Source organism: Pelmatolapia mariae, linkage group LG3_W (assembly GCF_036321145.2).
Source record: "Pelmatolapia mariae isolate MD_Pm_ZW linkage group LG3_W, Pm_UMD_F_2, whole genome shotgun sequence".
Lineage (NCBI taxonomy): Eukaryota > Metazoa > Chordata > Actinopteri > Cichliformes > Cichlidae > Pelmatolapia > Pelmatolapia mariae.
This window is the reverse complement of record NC_086229.1, coordinates 76790267-76808899: the sequence shown is the minus strand read 5'-3', so window position 1 is coordinate 76808899 and position 18633 is coordinate 76790267. Positions and strand designations below refer to the sequence as shown.

The window sequence follows — 18633 nt, the reverse complement described above, 5'->3', positions numbered from 1 at the left end:
GTGTGTGTGAGCGTGTGCGTGTGTATGAGTGCTGGGGAGGGACAGAGAGAGAGAGAGGGAGTGAGAGAGGGGGGTTGGGAAAATCTGCCGCAGCCATGCCCAGACTTACATCAGATTGTATTGCTTAAAAAATTAACTACTTGTGGTGGGGATGGAAACAGGTCGGGGTATGCAAAACCGCGTTTCCACCTCTAGAAAGCACCGCGAGAAACGGCTCCAAGTGCGCACCCCGTCTCTTGCACCGGCGTTTAAAACGGCCACGAGAGATTTTCCGAGCTCTCGCTGTAAAGTCGCGCTTTCGTTAGCGCCGAGCTGTGACAACTGGATGGCAGTAAGGCCATGGGAATGCCTAGACCCTGGCCAGCCCTCGGTGGCTGCCCGGGGGCACTTTTGTTTTGACAAAAGGAATTTTGATTTGCTTTTTTTGTTTTTTGTTTTTCGCATTCAAGCCTCACATAGAAAATCAGGGTCAGGCAGGAGAAACTGTGACTTCACTAAAGATTAAAATATGTGTTAAAAAAAAAGAATTTACATAATATATTTTTAAAAGGCGCATTATGTTATAAAATACATGATTCCTATTTCATTTGAAAGAGATATTGAATAAATAATGAACAAATTACACATTTCTCGCAATCTCTTGTTTCCCAGTGAGCCAATATCTAGTAGTAGTAGACCCTTGGTCCCTTTAATATCTCAGCACCTGTGTTCCAATAAGCTGCTCAAGTCTTTGCTGTTTAATTCACTTCAGCAAAAGTAGTCGGACCTAAAGTGTCTGAACATTTGTCAGCGTTAGAGAGAAGAGTGTGAAATTTTATTTATAAAGTGCTAAATCACAACAACAGTAGACTTATATAAAGGTAAAGACAATATAAAGGTAAAGGGTCTTTATCTTTATATGAGGTAAAGGCCCTACAATAATACAGAGAAAACCTCAACAATCACACTACCCCCATGAGTAAGCACTTGGTGAGAGTGGGAAGGAAAAACTCCCTTTTAACAGGAAGAAGCCTCTGGCATAACCAGGCTCAGGGAGGGGCAGCCATCTGCTGCGACCACTTGGGGGTGAGGGGAGGAAGACAGGACCAAAGACACACTGTGGAAGGGTTTTATATATGTAGTAACATTTATTTTTTGTATTTTCAGCCTTTATTTTGAAAGGATAGTACAGAGAGAAGGCAGGGTAAGAGTGGAGGAAATGGCCAGGGGGCAGACTCAGACTGTGCACCTGCAGCAGCCTTTGGCATACGGGTCACCTGCTCAACCAGCCCACAGTTAAAGGGCCACCCGCCCAGTATTACCTGAAGTTTAAGCTACCTGAGGAGGCCTTGGGGGGTCAGGCCACACCAAAGTCAAAAGGTCTTTTACACTCCATTCAGTTTGCATGCTGAGCACATGCAAATAAAGAAATGCAAGCATTGTGAATCCAGGCTCACTATTACCTCAGTGAACCACCTTTCTAGTCTTACACACATTGTGGTTTACACTATAAGCCACATGTACACACATTGACACACACAGAGATATTCAAATAGCACCTTGCTATCTCTTAAAAAAGGAAGAAAAGTATGTTTTAAATCCACTTCAGCTAAAATTAAAGTTATGTCTATAAAATTATATACAGTAAGTAAAATAGTAGGTACACACAGGTATTACTACTCATTTTTTACATGCAGAGCTGTGTCATCCACTGTTGAACAAAGTCCTGCTCACATTGTAACCTAAGGAAGTTTTATATGAAGATAACTGAAATGTTGCAGGGCAAGCACGCCTAAATCTCCCCGAATCCCACCATGACACAACCTTCTCTAGCCCTCCTGTTGTCCCAACAGATCTGTAAGTGAATGCAGGAGGGGAAAAAATGTGGAAATATGCGCTAAATAAAAGTGTCAGAAGCTGAAAGACATCCCGACCACACGGCCGACAGCTCAGGCAGCCGGGCCGTTGTGACATCTCGTAAAGCCTCCACGTCTCCAAGTTCAGTGCTCTGTCTCTACGCTGTGTGTCACTCTGTCAGCTGTGGCTCCCACACCAATAACCGGGTATCATGTAAACAAGCATTTCAGTTACGCCTCGCCTGCTGAGCACGCTCCTCCTCCTCCTCCTCCTCCTCCTCTCTCTGCTACTGCTGCAACAGGTGCTCGAGCTGCTCCGGCTCGGCTCGCCCCGCGCCCACAAAAGAGAGGAGAGGAATTTAGTTAGTGTCTGATCCAAAGGCCACATCTGCCAAGAGAGAGACGGCGCAACGCAAGACAACATGGGCAGAGGAGACATGTCTGTGTGTCTGTGCAGGGAAAGTGTATCACAGTGTGTGTGTGTGTGTGTGTGTGTGTGTGTGTGACTGGAGTCCCCCCATCCACCCACCCACTAAGCCTCTGGCCACTGAGGTGTCTGCGGTTGCCAGATTGAGAGGCTGGTGATGCGGAAGCTTTGTGTGTGTGTGTATGTGTGTAGCTTACATACCCTAACCCACACTATCTATGTGTGTGAGTGTGTGAGTGAGGTATCTGTACTCATAACCGTGCATGTTTCTCACTATGCTATTGCAAAAGAAAAAAAGGGTGAAACCAGCCAGGGCTCTCATGTGCCGTAGGCCCTGACATACTGCACTACTCTGCTGTGACTACCCGCCTTCCCCCTCCCCGCCCGCCCGCCACTACCAACACTCCCCGTGTCCGTTTGGCAGGGAGACATGTCGAGGATGAGAGAGAAAAGCCTCCCCTGGGTGCTGCGCTCCAGCTAACCCAGATTTTATGCAGTGTGACACACAGAGGAAGACACCAGCTCCTGAGCTCCATTCAGAGCTGAGCTGTCTGAACTGAGGCGACCTGGGGAGCAGATAATGCTTAAATAACAGGCGTGCAGCGGGGGCCAATCCAGCAGACGCTGGTGTGGGATTGAATTAGCAGCAGAAGAAGTGCTGATCAGTTGAGTTTTGGCTCAGCGTATTCCCTGACCAGTGAAACACTTGTAATAAAGTGTTAAAAAGTAAAGGTGGGACACAGTGCTTTTTGGGGTTTAATTGTGCCAGCTAATGGGCTCCAGTTGTGGCCGTCTACATTTAGAGATGATGATTTCTGGGAAAGTTTTATCAGAGACATAAGAGGGAGAGGATGATGAAAGACTCCTGAGCTATCCAATTATATCAAGAGTGTTTAGAACATAATCAGCAAAGTTTGAGTCTCTTAGCATCCACCAGATAAAGTGTGACACATCTAGGTTTAGGGTTAAGGCTTCTTTGGACAGTAAAAGAAAGTAAATCCTCACAGGTTTACTTTTAACTCATGAGTCATAGGTAATCATCTGTGATCATCACTCTAACCTAAACTATTAAAATGTGTCATTTTAAGTTAAAAAAAAAGTTCTCCCAAGAAGCTGAGACAGGCTTCAACTACAACGCTGAATCTGATAAGCAGAAGAAGCTAGATGGTGGATAGGATACGGTTCTCTCCAAAACACAGGACTAGGGTTAGGGATGCCATTGATAATGACTTTAACCTTACATATTAAAAGCTTTTTAATGTGGGTGCTCCTACACTTCTCCGCAGATGGGCCAGAAACACAAAATAGCCTTCTTTTGCATGCTATTTGTGGAGTTTTGAAGGACAAAGAAGATACAAATCAGAATATGCTCCTCACCTTTAGTTAGGACTATGATGCCAGTCTTCTAAGGATTTAAGATACCATCAGCACAGTCAGCAGCAAGGCCAGCACTCACTGCCACTACAAAACCACCCAGGAAGATCTGTGGATTATGAGTTTAGTTCAGATTTAAAAAAAAACAAACCTATGCACACCACCTAGCTGAGGCTCTATTTTCACTCTGTAGTCATTCACATAGAGATGCGTTGATATATAGTGAATATATGACGAAATGCTGCTGCACAAGAGTATATCTTCTACAAAATCATGCTTTTTTAAACATCAGTAGTTACATCTGTTCCGGGTTGTTTGCTGAACAGTGTTTGTCTGATCTTATCATATCGTGTCTTAACTTGATCTTTCCTTTCTCGGGAGTGACTCACATAAATCTTGACTGTAAATTATTTTTAAAGTCTTTTAAAATATTTCACAGCAATAATAAAAAAACACAGGATAACGTAGGAGCTGAATAGAAAAGAAACTATTAGCCCCTCCTCCAAACTCTACTTTGAGAGAAAAGTGCAAACCAGATATTTATATTCACATGCCAACATTCCAGTTTGACATCATCTGTCTTATCCAGTGTGTAGCATTTAATCTATGCGGTCTATTTTTCCAAAAACACATTTAGATTTAGATTTTTGGCAGTTGAGAAAAAGAGGTTTACTATCATAGTGTTTCTTCTTCTCTCACGCAGCTTCTCTGTCCTCTTTTTCCTGTAAGTGATTGGGTTTCATGGTTCTGTTAGGGGATGTTTGGCACGGTGGATCTTTTGCTTATTGGTTCCTCGGTTGCCCTTTTCACTCTACAGTGTGTGTAACTGTTCATTTCATTTGTAGTTATGCTGACAGCCTCTCTCTTTACTTGTATTTTGAGTCAAATTAACTTGACTGCTTTTATTTGTTCTGCAGATATTGCGACTTTATTGTTATTGTGTTGCCATAATAGTGCAGTGGAAATGATATTTTTTGCGACAATCATAACCACTGTAATGACTTTAGCAGTTTTCCCCCCAGGTTTTTAAATGTGGTACTTTAGAAAGGATTTTTAAGTAACACTTGGTAAGTTATACAAGTCATCTTTTCAGTGAAGCTCGTGGATTAAGCAACGCGTACAAATCAGATAGAAATCTCAGTGATTTTATCAGTGTTTTTAAGGCGATGTGTCAGGAAATGAAGGGAAAATGATCCTGTAGCGGCCACCTGTGGCGACAGTGGGGACATACAGGCGAGCTTTAAAATACCACACTCCAAATTCTCCAGACTTACCCGACAATAAAACTCTAAACACGTAGATAGTTTTCGTTTTTGCAAAGTATGGGTATATGACTTTTTAGAAGGCTTTAGCAAATAGTGCTAAAACGAGGCTAATGAAGTCTTTGAACAGTGCCAGCTGTTAGTTCCTCTTAAAATTAATAAATTTACAGACTTAAATGTTAACTTATTATTATTAATATTTATAATTTAAATAATGTAAACATTTGTTTTAATTCTAGCAGCATCCTAACGGACCTCCACTTTAAGAAGAAAAAAAAACTGGATCGTTTCCGGTTTCGCTGGTCCATCGGTGAAATTGCTCCGTAAGCAAATGCCGGAGGAGAAGAAGAGGGGCAGGTTATGGCCACAATGATTGAGGAAAATGGTCCTTCGACTCACGTATGTGTTTCTCGTTTTAATTTTTCAGTTTGTCTCAGGGTTGTTGGTGCTGTTTAACATGTCAAAACTGAGATTAAAAAAATAGTTCAACTGAAGAGTATTTCAACATTGTCATTGCTTCAGTTGTAGCCAATTCGTTAGTCGGTGGCTAACAAATTAGCTTGTACATCTGACCTGGTAACCTGCGTTTATTTAACTGTTTATATGAACGACAGACTAGAGATTCACTATGTGTTGAGTTCTCCTCACCAAAATGCAGTTTGGTCATTCTGTCTCAAATCATTATTTTTTCCTCGACCGTCTCAGATTTACCTAAACATTTTATCGTCCAGAGTTTGGATATTTATAATGATTGTTTTAAAATGTTAGCTTCATATATCAAGTTTTTTCAATATATATGTTTTAAGTCCCATCCACCTACTTCCAGACCTTTTTATATCTCAAAACTATTAAAGGTAAAAGCCTTACATTTCCACAGGCCTTTCTTTCTTGAATCAGGAACTGTAATTTGGGACAGTAAAAAAAAAATCACATTGCAAAAATGCAGTAGTGACAGTTTCTAAATGGTATATTGATTCATTTCACAGTACTGTAACACAAAACATGTAGAAAGCTTTTAAGCATGAAATTCGTGGTCACAAAAATTAAGAAAATGTCATTTTTATTCAACTTTTATTCCTTGTTTAACAAACATGACAAGTTGTACCAGGAAAAAAAATATATCAGTAGATTGTCCTGTCGAAATAGAACAAAGTCCTGGAGTCTTCAGATGGTACTCTAATTATGATTCACAAACAAGTCTATTACATATATGTGTGTTTTTGATACCTACTTTGTAAGTATGCGCATTGCTTTGGATGAGTTTGAGACTTTAGGTTAAGCTGAGAATGTGTTAAGAGATATGAGATTTAACAAGACTGCATGGAATTTATTTTCTCATATTTTATCTAGCTAATACTTTTTTTGGTCTATGTGTCCCAAATTAAAGATCCTGATTCACTTTTATGGTACGAAACACCAGTGCAAATTTCACACTTTTTTCTTTAATAGTTTTTGAGATATTCACATTCAAACACTGTCAGATTTCAAAATTCAGGGAAAAAAACATTATGAAAGTGGGTCAATGGACAATTTTGAAGAAAATGTATACTAAGAAGTGTTTGATATATGAAGCTAAAATTTCACAGCGGTCATTACATGTGTCTAAACAGGGCTTCTTTCAGGATTTTCAAATAAAATAATAATGAATTAATAATGTGCCAATTAGTCAGTTACAGTGTCTTGCAAAAGTATTCGGCCGCCTTGAACTTTCCCACATTTTGTCACATTACAGCCACAAACATGAATCAATTTTATTGGAATTCCACGTGAAAGACCGATACAAAGTGGTGTACATGTGAGAAGTGGAACGAAAATCATACAGGATTCCAAACATTTTTTACAAATAAATAACTGAAAAGTGGGGTGTGTGTAATTATTCAGCCCCCTGAGTCAATATTTGTAGAACCACCTTTTGCTGCAATTACAGCTGCCAGTATTTTAGGGTATGTCTCTACCAGCTTTGCACATCTAGAGACTGAAATCCTTGCCCATTCTTCTTTGCAAAACAGCTCCAGCTCAGTCAGATTAGATGGACAGCGTTTGTGAACAGCAGTTTTCAGATCTTGCCACAGATTCTCGATTGGATTTAGATCTGGACTTTGGCTGGGCCATTCTAACACATGGATATGTTTTGTTTTAAACCATTCCATTGTTGCCCTGGCTTTATGTTTAGGGTCGTTGTCCTGCTGGAAGGTGAACCTCTGCCCCAGTCTCAAGTCTTTTGCAGACTCCAAGAGGTTTTCTTCCAAGATTGCCCTGTATTTGGCTCCATCCATCTTCCCATCAACTCTGACCAGCTTCCCTGTCCCTGCTGAAGAGAAGCACCCCCAGAACATGATGCCGCCACCACCATATTTGACAGTGGGGATGGTGTGTTCAGAGTGATGTGCAGTGTTAGTTTTCTGCCACACGTAGCGTTTTGCATTTTGGCCAAAAAGTTCCATTTTGGTCTCATCTGACCAGAGCACCTTCTTCCACATGTTTGCTGTGTCCCCCACATGGCTTGTGGCAAACTGCAAACGGGACTTCTTATGGTTTCTGTTAACAATGGCTTTCTTCTTGCCACTCTTCCATAAAGGCCAACTTTGTGCAGTGCACGACTAATAGTTGTCCTATGGACAGATTCCCCCACCTGAGCTGTAGATCTCTGCAGCTCGTCCAGAGTCACTATGGGCCTGTTGGCTGCATTTCTGATCAGCGCTCTCCTTGTTCGGCCTGTGAGTTTAGGTGGACGGCCTTGTCTTGGTAGGTTTACAGTTGTGCCATACTCCTTCCATTTCTGAATGATCGCTTGAACAGTGCTCCGTGGGATGTTCAAGGCTTGGGAAATCTTTTTGTAGCCTAAGCCTGCTTTAAATTTCTCAATAACTTTATCCCTGACCTGTCTGGTGTGTTCTTTGGACTTCATGGTGTTGTTGCTCCCAATATTCTCTTAGACAACCTCTGAGGCCGTCACAGAGCAGCTGTATTTGTACTGACATTAGATTACACACAGGTGCACTCTATTTAGTCATTAGCACTCATCAGGCAATGTCTATGGGCAACTGACTGCACTCAGACCAAAGGGGGCTGAATAATTACGCACACCCCACTTTGCAGTTATTTATTTGTAAAAAATGTTTGGAATCATGTCTGATTTTCGTTCCACTTCTCACGTGTACACCACTTTGTATTGTTCTTTCACGTGGAATTCCAATAAAATTGATTCATGTTTGTGGCTGTAATGTGACAAAATGTGGGAAAGTTCAAGGGGCTGAATACTTTTGCAAGCCACTGTAAATAATAATTTAGCCCTCAGCTTAGGTCTTATTTTGCTTACTTTCCTTTATTGTCCTCACCCAGGAGCAGTCTGAAGTGTCCTCATCATCTCAGGCACGGCAGAAGCTGGAGGGGCTCCTGAACAAGAACATGAGGATCCGCATGACAGACGGACGGACTCTGGTGGGCCTTTTCCTCTGCACTGACCGGGACTGCAACGTCATCCTCGGCTCAGCTCAGGAATTCCTTAAATCCACAGGTACGCAGAGACTTGAGGCGACCTGAGCACAGTGTCCACTGATGCCTTTGACTCCGTATAAAAAGGCTGTTCTGTTCTTTTTCACACCTCGCATTTTTTATGGCGTTGTATTTATAAAGCATCTTTGAAGTGTCTTTCAATGCCAGACCATCTTAAAGGTTATCAATAAAGCTAAAAATAATACTGATCAGAACCAGCAGCTGTGGGAAACTCATACGATGCTTTTGTCATTCACTTAGCAAAAAAATACACAGGGAAATGGGTAAAAGTTGTTTGTTTGTACTGTTTTGTGGTTTATTTGCTGTGACCTGTTGTTTTGAAACTCATGGAAATGGAGCAACTTTTATCATGTTTTGATGTTACAGTTTAAATCATTTCATATTTACATATATTAATCTGTAGTTTAGTTCCTAGATTATTGGTTTTGCTAAAAAACAAACTGTAGTGAAAGAGAAGATGATGTTAGGCGCTGGAAACATTCCACCACATCCCAGAGCTGCTCTGTTGGATGAGATCTGGTTACTGTGGAGGCCATTCGAGTACAATGAGTTCATTGTCATGTTCGAGAAACCAGTTTGAGATGATCTGAGCTTCATGACATGATGGTTAGACTGGGGTCATAAAGGGGTGGGCATAGTCACATACCCCAGTTGGGCTGCAGGTATTTAGACTATGCTATGTTGGTAGCCAGTGATACATGGCAGGGTAGCTCTTTAAACCAAACTCTGTCCCAACCGTCTGAATGTCACAGTAGAAATTGCGACTCATCAGACCAGACAACATCTTGCTTTAATGTTTCTTTTGTTGTTATTGGGCAAAGCTTTGCTGTTCTTTCTGTATGTGCTGTTCATTCAAAGATGCTCTTCTGCATACCTTGCTTGTAATGAGTTATTGTTGCCTTCATATCAGCTTGGATATTTTCACATTTTCAGAAATTTCTCTATGAACCACACAGATGGTCGTGTGGGAAAATTTCAGAAATATTCAGACTAGCAGAGTCCCTTAAATCACCATTCTTCCTCATTCTGATGTTTACATATCTACATGTCTAAATGCACTGATTTGCTGCCATGTGATTGGCCGATTTGTTATTTACATTAACGTGCAGGTGAGCTTAAAGTTACCGTTGTGTTCATAACGATTGTTTAGGTATCACACAGTGAGTGTAGTCTGACCTGTTGTCTCGTTTTCTTTTCAGACACATTCTCCCAGAGCGAACCCAGAGTCCTGGGCCTGGCCATGATTCCCGGCCACCACGTGGTGTCCATCGAGGTGGAGGCAGACAGCCTGGACGACACACAGGGATTCGGAGCTAACCACTGACGGAGCTCCGTCTGTTTGGACAGCATTCATGTGACTGAGTCCTGCCGAGCCAGACTCAAGGCCGTGGTCGATCCCAGGAGAACGGACGACGTCGGTCTCTCAGACTCTTTGGACGCAGAACTTCTGTGTCGATGTCGTGGATTCAGTCAGTCCCTCGGTGACTGATGAAAGAGTGCGTTTGCGTCAACTGCTGCACAATGCAGCGAGTGTAGAAATGGTGTGGGCGTGCATGAGGTGTGAGTAAACGAGAGCTTACTTGTATGTGTCTCAGTGTCTGCAGTGCCCGTCTTTATTACAGTGCGTTTTAAAATAAATCACCCTATTTGAGACTTTGTATTGCCGTCCTTGCCTCGCTTTAAAACACAGTAAAACAAAATGAGCAAAAATGCGTTTGTTTCAATATTTTAATACACTTGAGCTTGTCAGCTGACTCAGTTTGGCAACAGGAAAAACAAAAGCCTCCAACAAAAGAAACCCAGAAACAAAACCGTCCCACTCAGAGTTAAATACAAAGAGAGCCTGTCACATTTTGTTCACACAATCAAGCAGTAGAAGCTGGTTACAGTCAGTGTGTCCTCAAGTTATTAAAGACAAAATAACTTAATTTGTGCTAAAAAATAAAGTCTTTAAAAAAACATCATCATCTTGGTTCACCTGTGTGGCCCGTGTGGCTGCAAGAGCCTCATTTATAAACTGTATGAAGTTCGTATGTGTGTCAGTGCGACCCACTGGATAAATATTATCCAAACATGCTGCTCGTGAAGTAGATATGGTGTACCTCGGGAAAAATAAAGCAGCAGCTCAGACACGCTTCAGTAAGACCTATTTATAAATGAGGTTCTCGGATAGCCACTGAAGACACACGGGAGTGTGTGAAAGGCTTTTCAAAGGCCTACAGTAACATTTCAGGAGTGCAGGAGGAGTGAAGTGGCCTTTTCGAACAAAGTAAAAGTGCAAGCTTTCGAAACATTTCTTTGAAAGGAGGAGGAAAGGAACAGAAATACTCTAAATGTCAATGCAGTCATTTGCGGCTGTTTTTCTAAACATTTTTTTTTCATTTATTTTGTGCACTTACATCCATAATGTCTGCCCCTGGATATAAATCAACATCTCCAAACCAAAATTCACACAGAATTATTCCAATTAGCTATCAGGAGGAGCTGATTTAAATTTAAAAATATACATGTATATATCACAGAGCACCTACACTGACTTCAGATCCATAGGATATTGAAATTCTTACACCCACAGGTTTCCTGTAGCGGTGCTCGAGTTTCACCATAAATATAGTTCAACAGCCACAGGTCTAATGATAAATATAAAAATTCTGCTTCTCTAGTGTAGAGACGTCTCGACATGGTAAAAAATAGAGACTGAGATCAGTAGACCTTTAAAGAATACTGCAAGCAAACGGACAGACGTGAAGATTTTCTTCAGTCAGAGCAAAGAGTCACGGCACTAAAAATAAAAAGGAGGCGCCAAGTAGCGCTTCAAAGAATGGCACAAAGAAAGAATAAGAGCGGACACTGCTTCCAGCCGTCACACATTTCCTACGGAGCTCATCTGTAGACTTCATTTTCTTCAAGCACAACGTAATTTATGAGTAACCACAGGTAGGTCCTTTGATTTTGTGGTAAAAAGTCCGAAATAACAAAAAAAAGTTTGCGAAAACCTGCGTCAAGGCTGACGCAGAGCTTTTGAGGAAGACTCGTCCTCCACAAATCCCCCGAAGGTTTTTTCCAAAGTATCCACCTAAAAACGACACTACCCCCCCTCCCCGCCCGTGTGTTCGTCAAGTCCTGCTCTCTAGTTGTACTGGAACTTGAAGTGGAAGCTGCCTCCAGATTCAAAGGGGTTGAAGTGAAAAGGCCAGCCCTGCTGACCTCCGCCTCCACCTTGCTGGTTTTCTGGGTCCAGCGGATCCTCGCCTGCATCAAACTTCTGTCTCATTTCTAGAAAAGGAAAAAAAAAAAAAGTAATACAGAACTGGATCGTTAACATTTTAGTAAACAATCAACTAGTTTGGACTTGGTTTGACAAACATCCATTTTCTTCTGCTTTTACAATTCTATTTAATTTTTTACAGGACCTGGGATGATGGTGAACTTGAACTTAGGTGCTAACCACTGGACCACTGTGCTGCCCCCTACTGTCACAATACCAAAATGACATCCTTCTATTCATCAGACAAAACCTGACAGTCAGTAAATGTTTGTTCTTTGACTGCAGAGCTGCAGGTTTAACGTCTGCTGAGCAACATTTTTTGGTCTGTTTTGTGAAAAGAAGAATGAAGCCGCTCGTTTCTACCTGTTTCACATGAATGTTCTGAAAGCTCAGCTTAACTTCACCAGACATCATTTCTGAGAAAGCCCAACTTTCTAAATTAGCCCAACTAATTTTAATGCTTGTCTTCTGGACTGTAATATATGCTGCTCACCATGCATTGCTATTGGAGTTTTCGGAGACTGTCTGTAATAGACTTTTCAAGTCTATTATAAGCGGAAGAAAATGAATAGATGAATGTTTATGGAGACTGTTGGAATTTGTGACTTTCCCTCTGGGATGAGTAAAGTATCTCTAAAATCCTGGAAATTCTTTAAAATCAGATATTGCTGGTGTGGAAATGTGGCTGTAAATAGTTGTTTTCAGAGAGATCAGGGAAAAGACTAAATAACAAAGCTGGCTTCTGACCTGGATCAGTGAGGACCTCTTTGGCCGATGCGATGTCAATAAACTTCTTTTCTGCTTCTTTCTTCTCGGCCTCGGACTGGAAGTTGTCGGGGTGCCACTGCTGTGCCAGCTTCCTGTACGCCTTGGTGATCTCCTGCTTGTTGGCGCTCCTAAGGAAGTTTCTGAGCGTTAGCGGGCCCTCTTATAAAAGTGACAGACGTTGACTTTGGCATCAGAAAAATAAAGTAAACGTGTAGTGTTTATGTAGAAGCTGGCTGGACTGGTTACCTGCTGACACCGAGGATTTTATAGTAGTCCCTCTTACGAGACTGCTTGAGCAGCCTCTGGGCTCGCTCCAGCCCCTCTTTGATATCGTTGCTGTCGCCGTCGAACTCTCTCGCCTCCTGGTAGTCCTCCACAGCTGCACGACACACAAGGGATTTACAGATTACTCCTAAATATTATTTGTACCACATATCTGAGGCTAATTATGTAATATTGGTTTACTTTAATCATCAATTATCAATAAAAATCTTCTGATGCTGTGTGTGCAGTTCTGAGATGGAAGCTGTGTCTATGGTTACGATAGGCTCATGACATCATAACAGGACATAAAATTGGGATGAGTTGAGTTGAGTTGCATTCATTGAGAAGTCTGTGTCACCTTTCTCGTAGTCCTGGTTGAGGATATAGGCCTCTGCTCTGTCTCTGAGGACGTTGGCGTTGCGGGGGTCTCTCTGGTGAGCCTCCGAACACACGTCTATCGCCTCGGTCGCTGATTTAATCTGGAAATGATATGAAGCAAAAGGTGAATGATTACAAACTAAGACTGAACTCTAGTGAGAACTAGGACAGTGTGTTTGCAAGGGGACGATTTATTTAGAGGTTCCACATCTTCTGGGGGATGTGAGAGGAGAAAAAATGAGAATTGCTTAGTGAGAAAAGCTGCAGTCACTCTCTCACCTTCACAAGACAGAAGCAGATCCTCTCTTTGGCCAGGTTGGTGTAGTACGGGACATTAGGCTCCGTCTGCATTACTGATTCATACTTTTCTATGGCTTCCTGATGCCTAATAGAGAGAGAGAAACAGAGTTAACTTAACTTGCTGTGGCACTGAAGCAGTTCACAGTTTACACGCTGCAAATGTACGGATGAGCTAATTATTATCCCACCTATGAAAATTAAACTTAAAAAAAAAAAAAATCCCAAGTGCCGTTAAAGACAGCCAGGACTTTCAAACACAGCATTTCCAAACATGCTAGTTTTATTTTGGATACTTACATTATTTTACTTTGAGCATAGAAACACAAATATGTCACAAAAACTACCTGCATCAACATTATTAGCCCCCTGCTGCTAATAGTTGGTTTTGTGTTCTCTTTAACAGTCTGTTAACCAGCTGTTTGTTGTAGTTCTCAATAAGGCTCTCACGGGTGTCCTGAGGAGTCACAGCTCACTTTTCTTTGAGTAATCTCCAGCACCTCGAGATCTGAAGTCAGGGTTTTTGTGCAGGCCAGTCAGGGACATTCACTTTGGTCTTCTGGAGCTTGTTCTTGACCTGGAGTGACCTACGTTTTAGGTCGTTGTTGTGTTGTTCTGGGGTCTTATTAGTTTACTTTCTCTTCCTACCTCTTCCAGGCTTGTCCTGCACAGTGTGGCTCTCTTTGAATTTTGCAATGATCCTTCTCGCTCCAGTTTTTAACACTTGGAAAACGCCGTGATATGTTTGTATATCACCTCCTGCATTGTGAGCATCAGCTATTCTTTTTCTTAAGTCTAAACTGTCTTCTTTTGTTTTCAGCCAGCTGTCTTCTCATTGACAGCTCAAACTCTTGCTGAAGTTTTTTGCTGTGTGTAAGTTGGATGATAACTTTAACTTACAAGCTGAGCATTACAAGTTAAAGCAAATCCTTGCACAGCAGTGGTTTGTGGTTTTTTAGGGGGCTAATAATACTGACTCTGGTATTTTTTCTAAAAAAATGTGTGTTGGAAATCTCTTGCTCTGTTAAAAAAAAAAGCACTTGGGGAAAATTTTCATAGCTGGGCTAATAATTATGCCCTCATTTGTATACGTTACACTTTCAGAGGCTGAGACTATAGCTGTCCTCTGAAAGGCTCATTTGCATGCAGGTGGAAGCGAAGTGCCTCAGCCCAACAGAAACACCCACCTGCCCTCCTGAATCAGCTCTTCTGCCGAGTCCAGCTGCTTGCTGAGCTTCTTCACCTGCTTGTAGTGGCTGAAGCACTCCTTGTCGTCCTGGTCGAGTTTCAGACACTCTCTGATGTTGCTGCGTGTGAATAGATGGAAAAAGTGAGACTTCATTTGCATGGCTGTGCAAGCCAGACCTATTTGTTTATTCCAGGAACGACGCTCACTTGAGTGACTCGTGGTGGTCGCCGAGGCTGTAGTGCAGCTTGCTGAGCTTCAGAAAGGCGGCGCGGTTGTCGTTGCGAAGCCGCGTCGTCGGCGTGAGATCCAGGATGGCTTTCTGTGGATCTCCCATCCGGATGTAGCACTCTGCGCGGAGCTCCCGAGACTCCGGATCCCAAGGAGAGATCTAGAGGAAGACGGAAACTTTTTATAAATGAGCAATCAGCTCAAAGATCATAGTGATTCCTTTAATAACTAAAATGCTGAGGCATTTAAATCAGATTTGAAATCACACTTTGAAGCAGTTGGTATTGATTGTAATTGAAAAATAAAATTAACCAACAAGATCCCTACTTCTATAACTCTCTCCAGCACAGTGATCGTTGTGCTGTAGTCCCCTTGGTGGTACGCGGCCTGGGCCTCCTCCTGCAGCTCCTCCAGCTCGTTCGCCTTCATCAGCTGGTTCTGAGCTTCCTCGTTGTCTGAGGACCGCTGCAGCTGGAACAGCAGGTACATATTATTGTGGCAAACATACGTGGGAGAGTGATTTAGGACTGCAAAAGCAGCACGTTATAAAACCTACCACTGCCTCAAAGTCCTCCCGTGCCTCCTGCGTGCTGCCCTGCTTCAACAGGATGTTCCCTCTCTGCAAGCGGGCCTGAAAAATGCAAACAGTGAAAAGATAGGATGACGAAGACTCGGAAGAGGGCAGAAGAGATAGAATATGATAGAAGACATTAAGAAAGGCTAGCGAGTGACCTACAGCCAAGAAATCGGGCTTGAGTTGGATAGCCTTGGTCAGATCTGGCAGGGCAGATTTGGATTTTCCCATGGCCAAAAACACTGCAGCTCGCTTGTAGAAGGTCAAGTAATTCTTAGAGTCACCCTCTGGAAAATGCATCATCACAATTTATTCATTTTTATTTTAACAAAAGCAACAAACACAAGCTTTGAACCTCTAAACTCTTTTACTGCACAATAACACACCTTTCTCGACTGTACAGACAAGCACTGACTGTAGACTGAAAATGTCAGCCAGTGGCAAGAACATGTCTGTGTGTGTGTAACCTTACCCACAGCAGAGTGGTAGTGGGACAAAGCTTCGGCCAGCTGACCAGCTGCCAAAAGTTTGCGGCCCATCTCCAAGTGGTGCTCAATCTCAGCCTGAGTTGCCCCAAAGACGCCTGTAACATAAAACTGGGTTTGAGCCTTGCTGGAAACCCTGAAGAGGGACAACTTTATAATAATGGATTGCATTTATATAGCGCTTTTCAAGGCACCCAAAGCGCTTTACAATTCCACTATTCATTCACTCTCACATTCACACACTGGTGGAGGCAAGCTACAGTTGTAGCCACAGCTGCCCTGGGGCAGACTGACAGAAGCGAGGCTGCCATATCGCACCATCGGCCCCTCTGGCCAACACCAGTAGGCGGTAGGGTAAAGTGTCTTGCCCAAGGACACAACGACCAGGACAGAGAGCCCGGGGATCGAACGGCGACCTTCCGGTTACAGATGCGCTTCCCAACCCCCTGAGCCACGGTCGCCCCATATAGAAGGAAACCACAGTGTAGCCCAGTTTTCTTCGTGTGTTTGTCAGGTTTTTGTTCACACTTGCACCTCTCTTCTGATGACAGAGGCTGCACAAGCTCAGAAATAGATTCAAAACGCACAATCGAGCTGCGGCACCCGACCAACAACCTAACTTGTCTCCGAACTGCTCAGCCTGACCTTTCCCTCTGATGTACTCATTTCCACTGTTTTCCATCCTCCCATGAAACTCTCAACATCTTCACCTCAGTCTCCTGTCTTTATACCAGAGCGATCATCTCAGCAGGTCTCCCTACTATCTTCTAAACCATCTCTTTCACTTTACCTGCTTTCCTTTTTCACTCGTCTTCACCCACTCCACCTCCTCTCCCTTATTCACCTCTTATGCACTTTTATGCTAAATATTGCACAAGTCATATTATCAAAATATATTTTAACTACCTAAAGTGAAAGTACTCATTACACAGAATGGCACTTTTCAGAATCATACACATTATATTAGTGGATCATTGCAGTTGAGGACTGTTTTACATCCTTCTACATTGCTTATAGGCATTGAGCTATAATAATACAGTTAATCTGCAAATGAATAACCGACTAAAGTCTTAAAATCTCCATCTGCATCCAAAATATAGTGGAATAGAAGCAGAAGATAGAGAAACACTTAAATACAGTACAATTACTGTGTATTAAACCTCAACTTTAGTAGTAAAGTACGCAGTTAAGTGTAGAGCTGAAAGTATTTTAGCGCTGGTGGGGAACGAGGGAGGGGTGAAACTAAAGAAACCCGACGTAATGAAAAGTGAAAGTGGAGTATTACTGCAAGACAAAACCTTATACAATCAGTGTTTTTAAAATAATGATTTGACACACATATAAATGTAACTGAACTATAAATAGTACTAAGAGCAGAGGCCTGACACAGGTAAAAGCAGGTGGTGCTGGGTCTGTAAGTCCTCACTATGCCCCTGGCTGTAAGGATACTGCCCTTGGAAACATCTTTTAAAGCCTTCATGTTTAACTTTTACAGATTAATTGCCGGTATCTTTAAATCAGAGCAACGATATAGTAATGACTTTTTTTGTATTAGTATTTTAAGAGCAGTTTCGGGGTCAGTAATAAGCCGGCTTGATGAACTTTTAGCAGCTAAGGACGACAAACAAGTGAGTAAGCAGGCTGTTTTTTGTTTTCTTTTAACGTGAAGTGGGTCTTACCGTCCAGCTGGATGTCCAGGATGACACACAGCAGTGACAAGGAGCACAGGACCCCGCTGAGTCCGGCCCGCCGACACGGCTCCATCTCTTCCCGGATTCACGCTTTAACACCGGAACCAGCCAACTTCACAGCTCTTCGACTGAAAGCGCCTGTCTGTTTCATTGAAATCTGCCTATTATTTATTACACCCTCATGGGTCTCCCCTCTCTACAGAACAGCTACGACGGTGTATTTACGGTCCCAATCGGACAGTATTCCGTGTGGAAATGAGTCGTGTCGCTGAAAGGTTCCTCCCCTCTCAAAAGAACTAGCAGCTTAAATTCACTACCCCGCCTGAATTAATTATTTTCTAGACTCGGTTTAAAGTTAAAACGACTAGTCTGTTCCTGAAGCCGAGCAGCTGACCGTCCTTACACTTTGTAAACGAAACCTTGCCCCTCTGCCAGCGCCGTCCCCGCCCTATCTGCTCTACTTTTTCGTGGTTGGTCCGCGAGGCGCACATCCGCGTTCGTCCAGAAACGTGGGCTGCTCTCATTGGACAAGCTATTTTAACAGTGACGCTCCCACCATGTCCCTGCATGGGCCGGGCAGCCTGCACACTGCGGCCAAACGCCACCACGGGGTATGTAATTGACAGCGGTAACACATGACGACGTGTTATGCAATGTAAAACAACCTGCTGAACAGGCCCAGTCTGTGTTTTTACCTTAAAGAATGCGAAATGCGAAGAATGCGAAAACCGTAATCATCATCCTGTAATAATAATAATAATAATGATGATAACAATAACAATAATAATAATAATTGATCATGATAAATCATCCTTTCCCTTATTTCTCTGCAGGCCTATAAAATTTTTGTCATTTAATAACTTAATTTAAAATAATCCCGAATCTTCATTTTTCAAGTGATTTACACTCACTGGCTCACTCACTTCATAGTTATACCGTGTGGTACAAGGTCGGACATCTTTACAAGATCGACCTTAATTCATCATAGTACAGATTGAACAAGGCGCAGGAAGCATTCCTAAGAGATTTTGCTTCGTACTAACATGACATCACGCAGTTGCACATCCATGATGTGAA

At 42.5% G+C, this 18633-nt stretch overlaps 2 protein-coding genes across 2 annotated transcripts; one reads left to right on the top strand and one right to left on the bottom strand.

Moving 5' to 3' along the window:
• Positions 1–5206: 5206 nt before the first annotated feature.
• naa38 (N-alpha-acetyltransferase 38, NatC auxiliary subunit) lies at positions 5207–10067 on the top strand. The gene is made up of 3 exons (XM_063469914.1): positions 5207–5297; positions 8241–8415; positions 9614–10067. Exons 1-3 carry the CDS (start codon positions 5259–5261, stop codon positions 9736–9738), a joined length of 339 nt encoding a protein of 112 aa, XP_063325984.1. The 5' UTR covers positions 5207–5258; the 3' UTR covers positions 9739–10067.
• Positions 10006–17969, bottom strand: dnajc3b (DnaJ (Hsp40) homolog, subfamily C, member 3b). The gene is made up of 12 exons (XM_063469913.1): positions 17545–17969; positions 15853–15963; positions 15543–15667; positions 15363–15437; positions 15134–15277; positions 14785–14966; positions 14577–14696; positions 13372–13477; positions 13073–13193; positions 12697–12829; positions 12430–12578; positions 10006–11690 (listed from the first exon to the last, which is right to left on the bottom strand). Exons 1-12 carry the CDS (start codon positions 17627–17629, stop codon positions 11545–11547), a joined length of 1497 nt encoding a protein of 498 aa, XP_063325983.1. The 5' UTR covers positions 17630–17969; the 3' UTR covers positions 10006–11544.
• Positions 17970–18633: the final 664 nt, after the last annotated feature.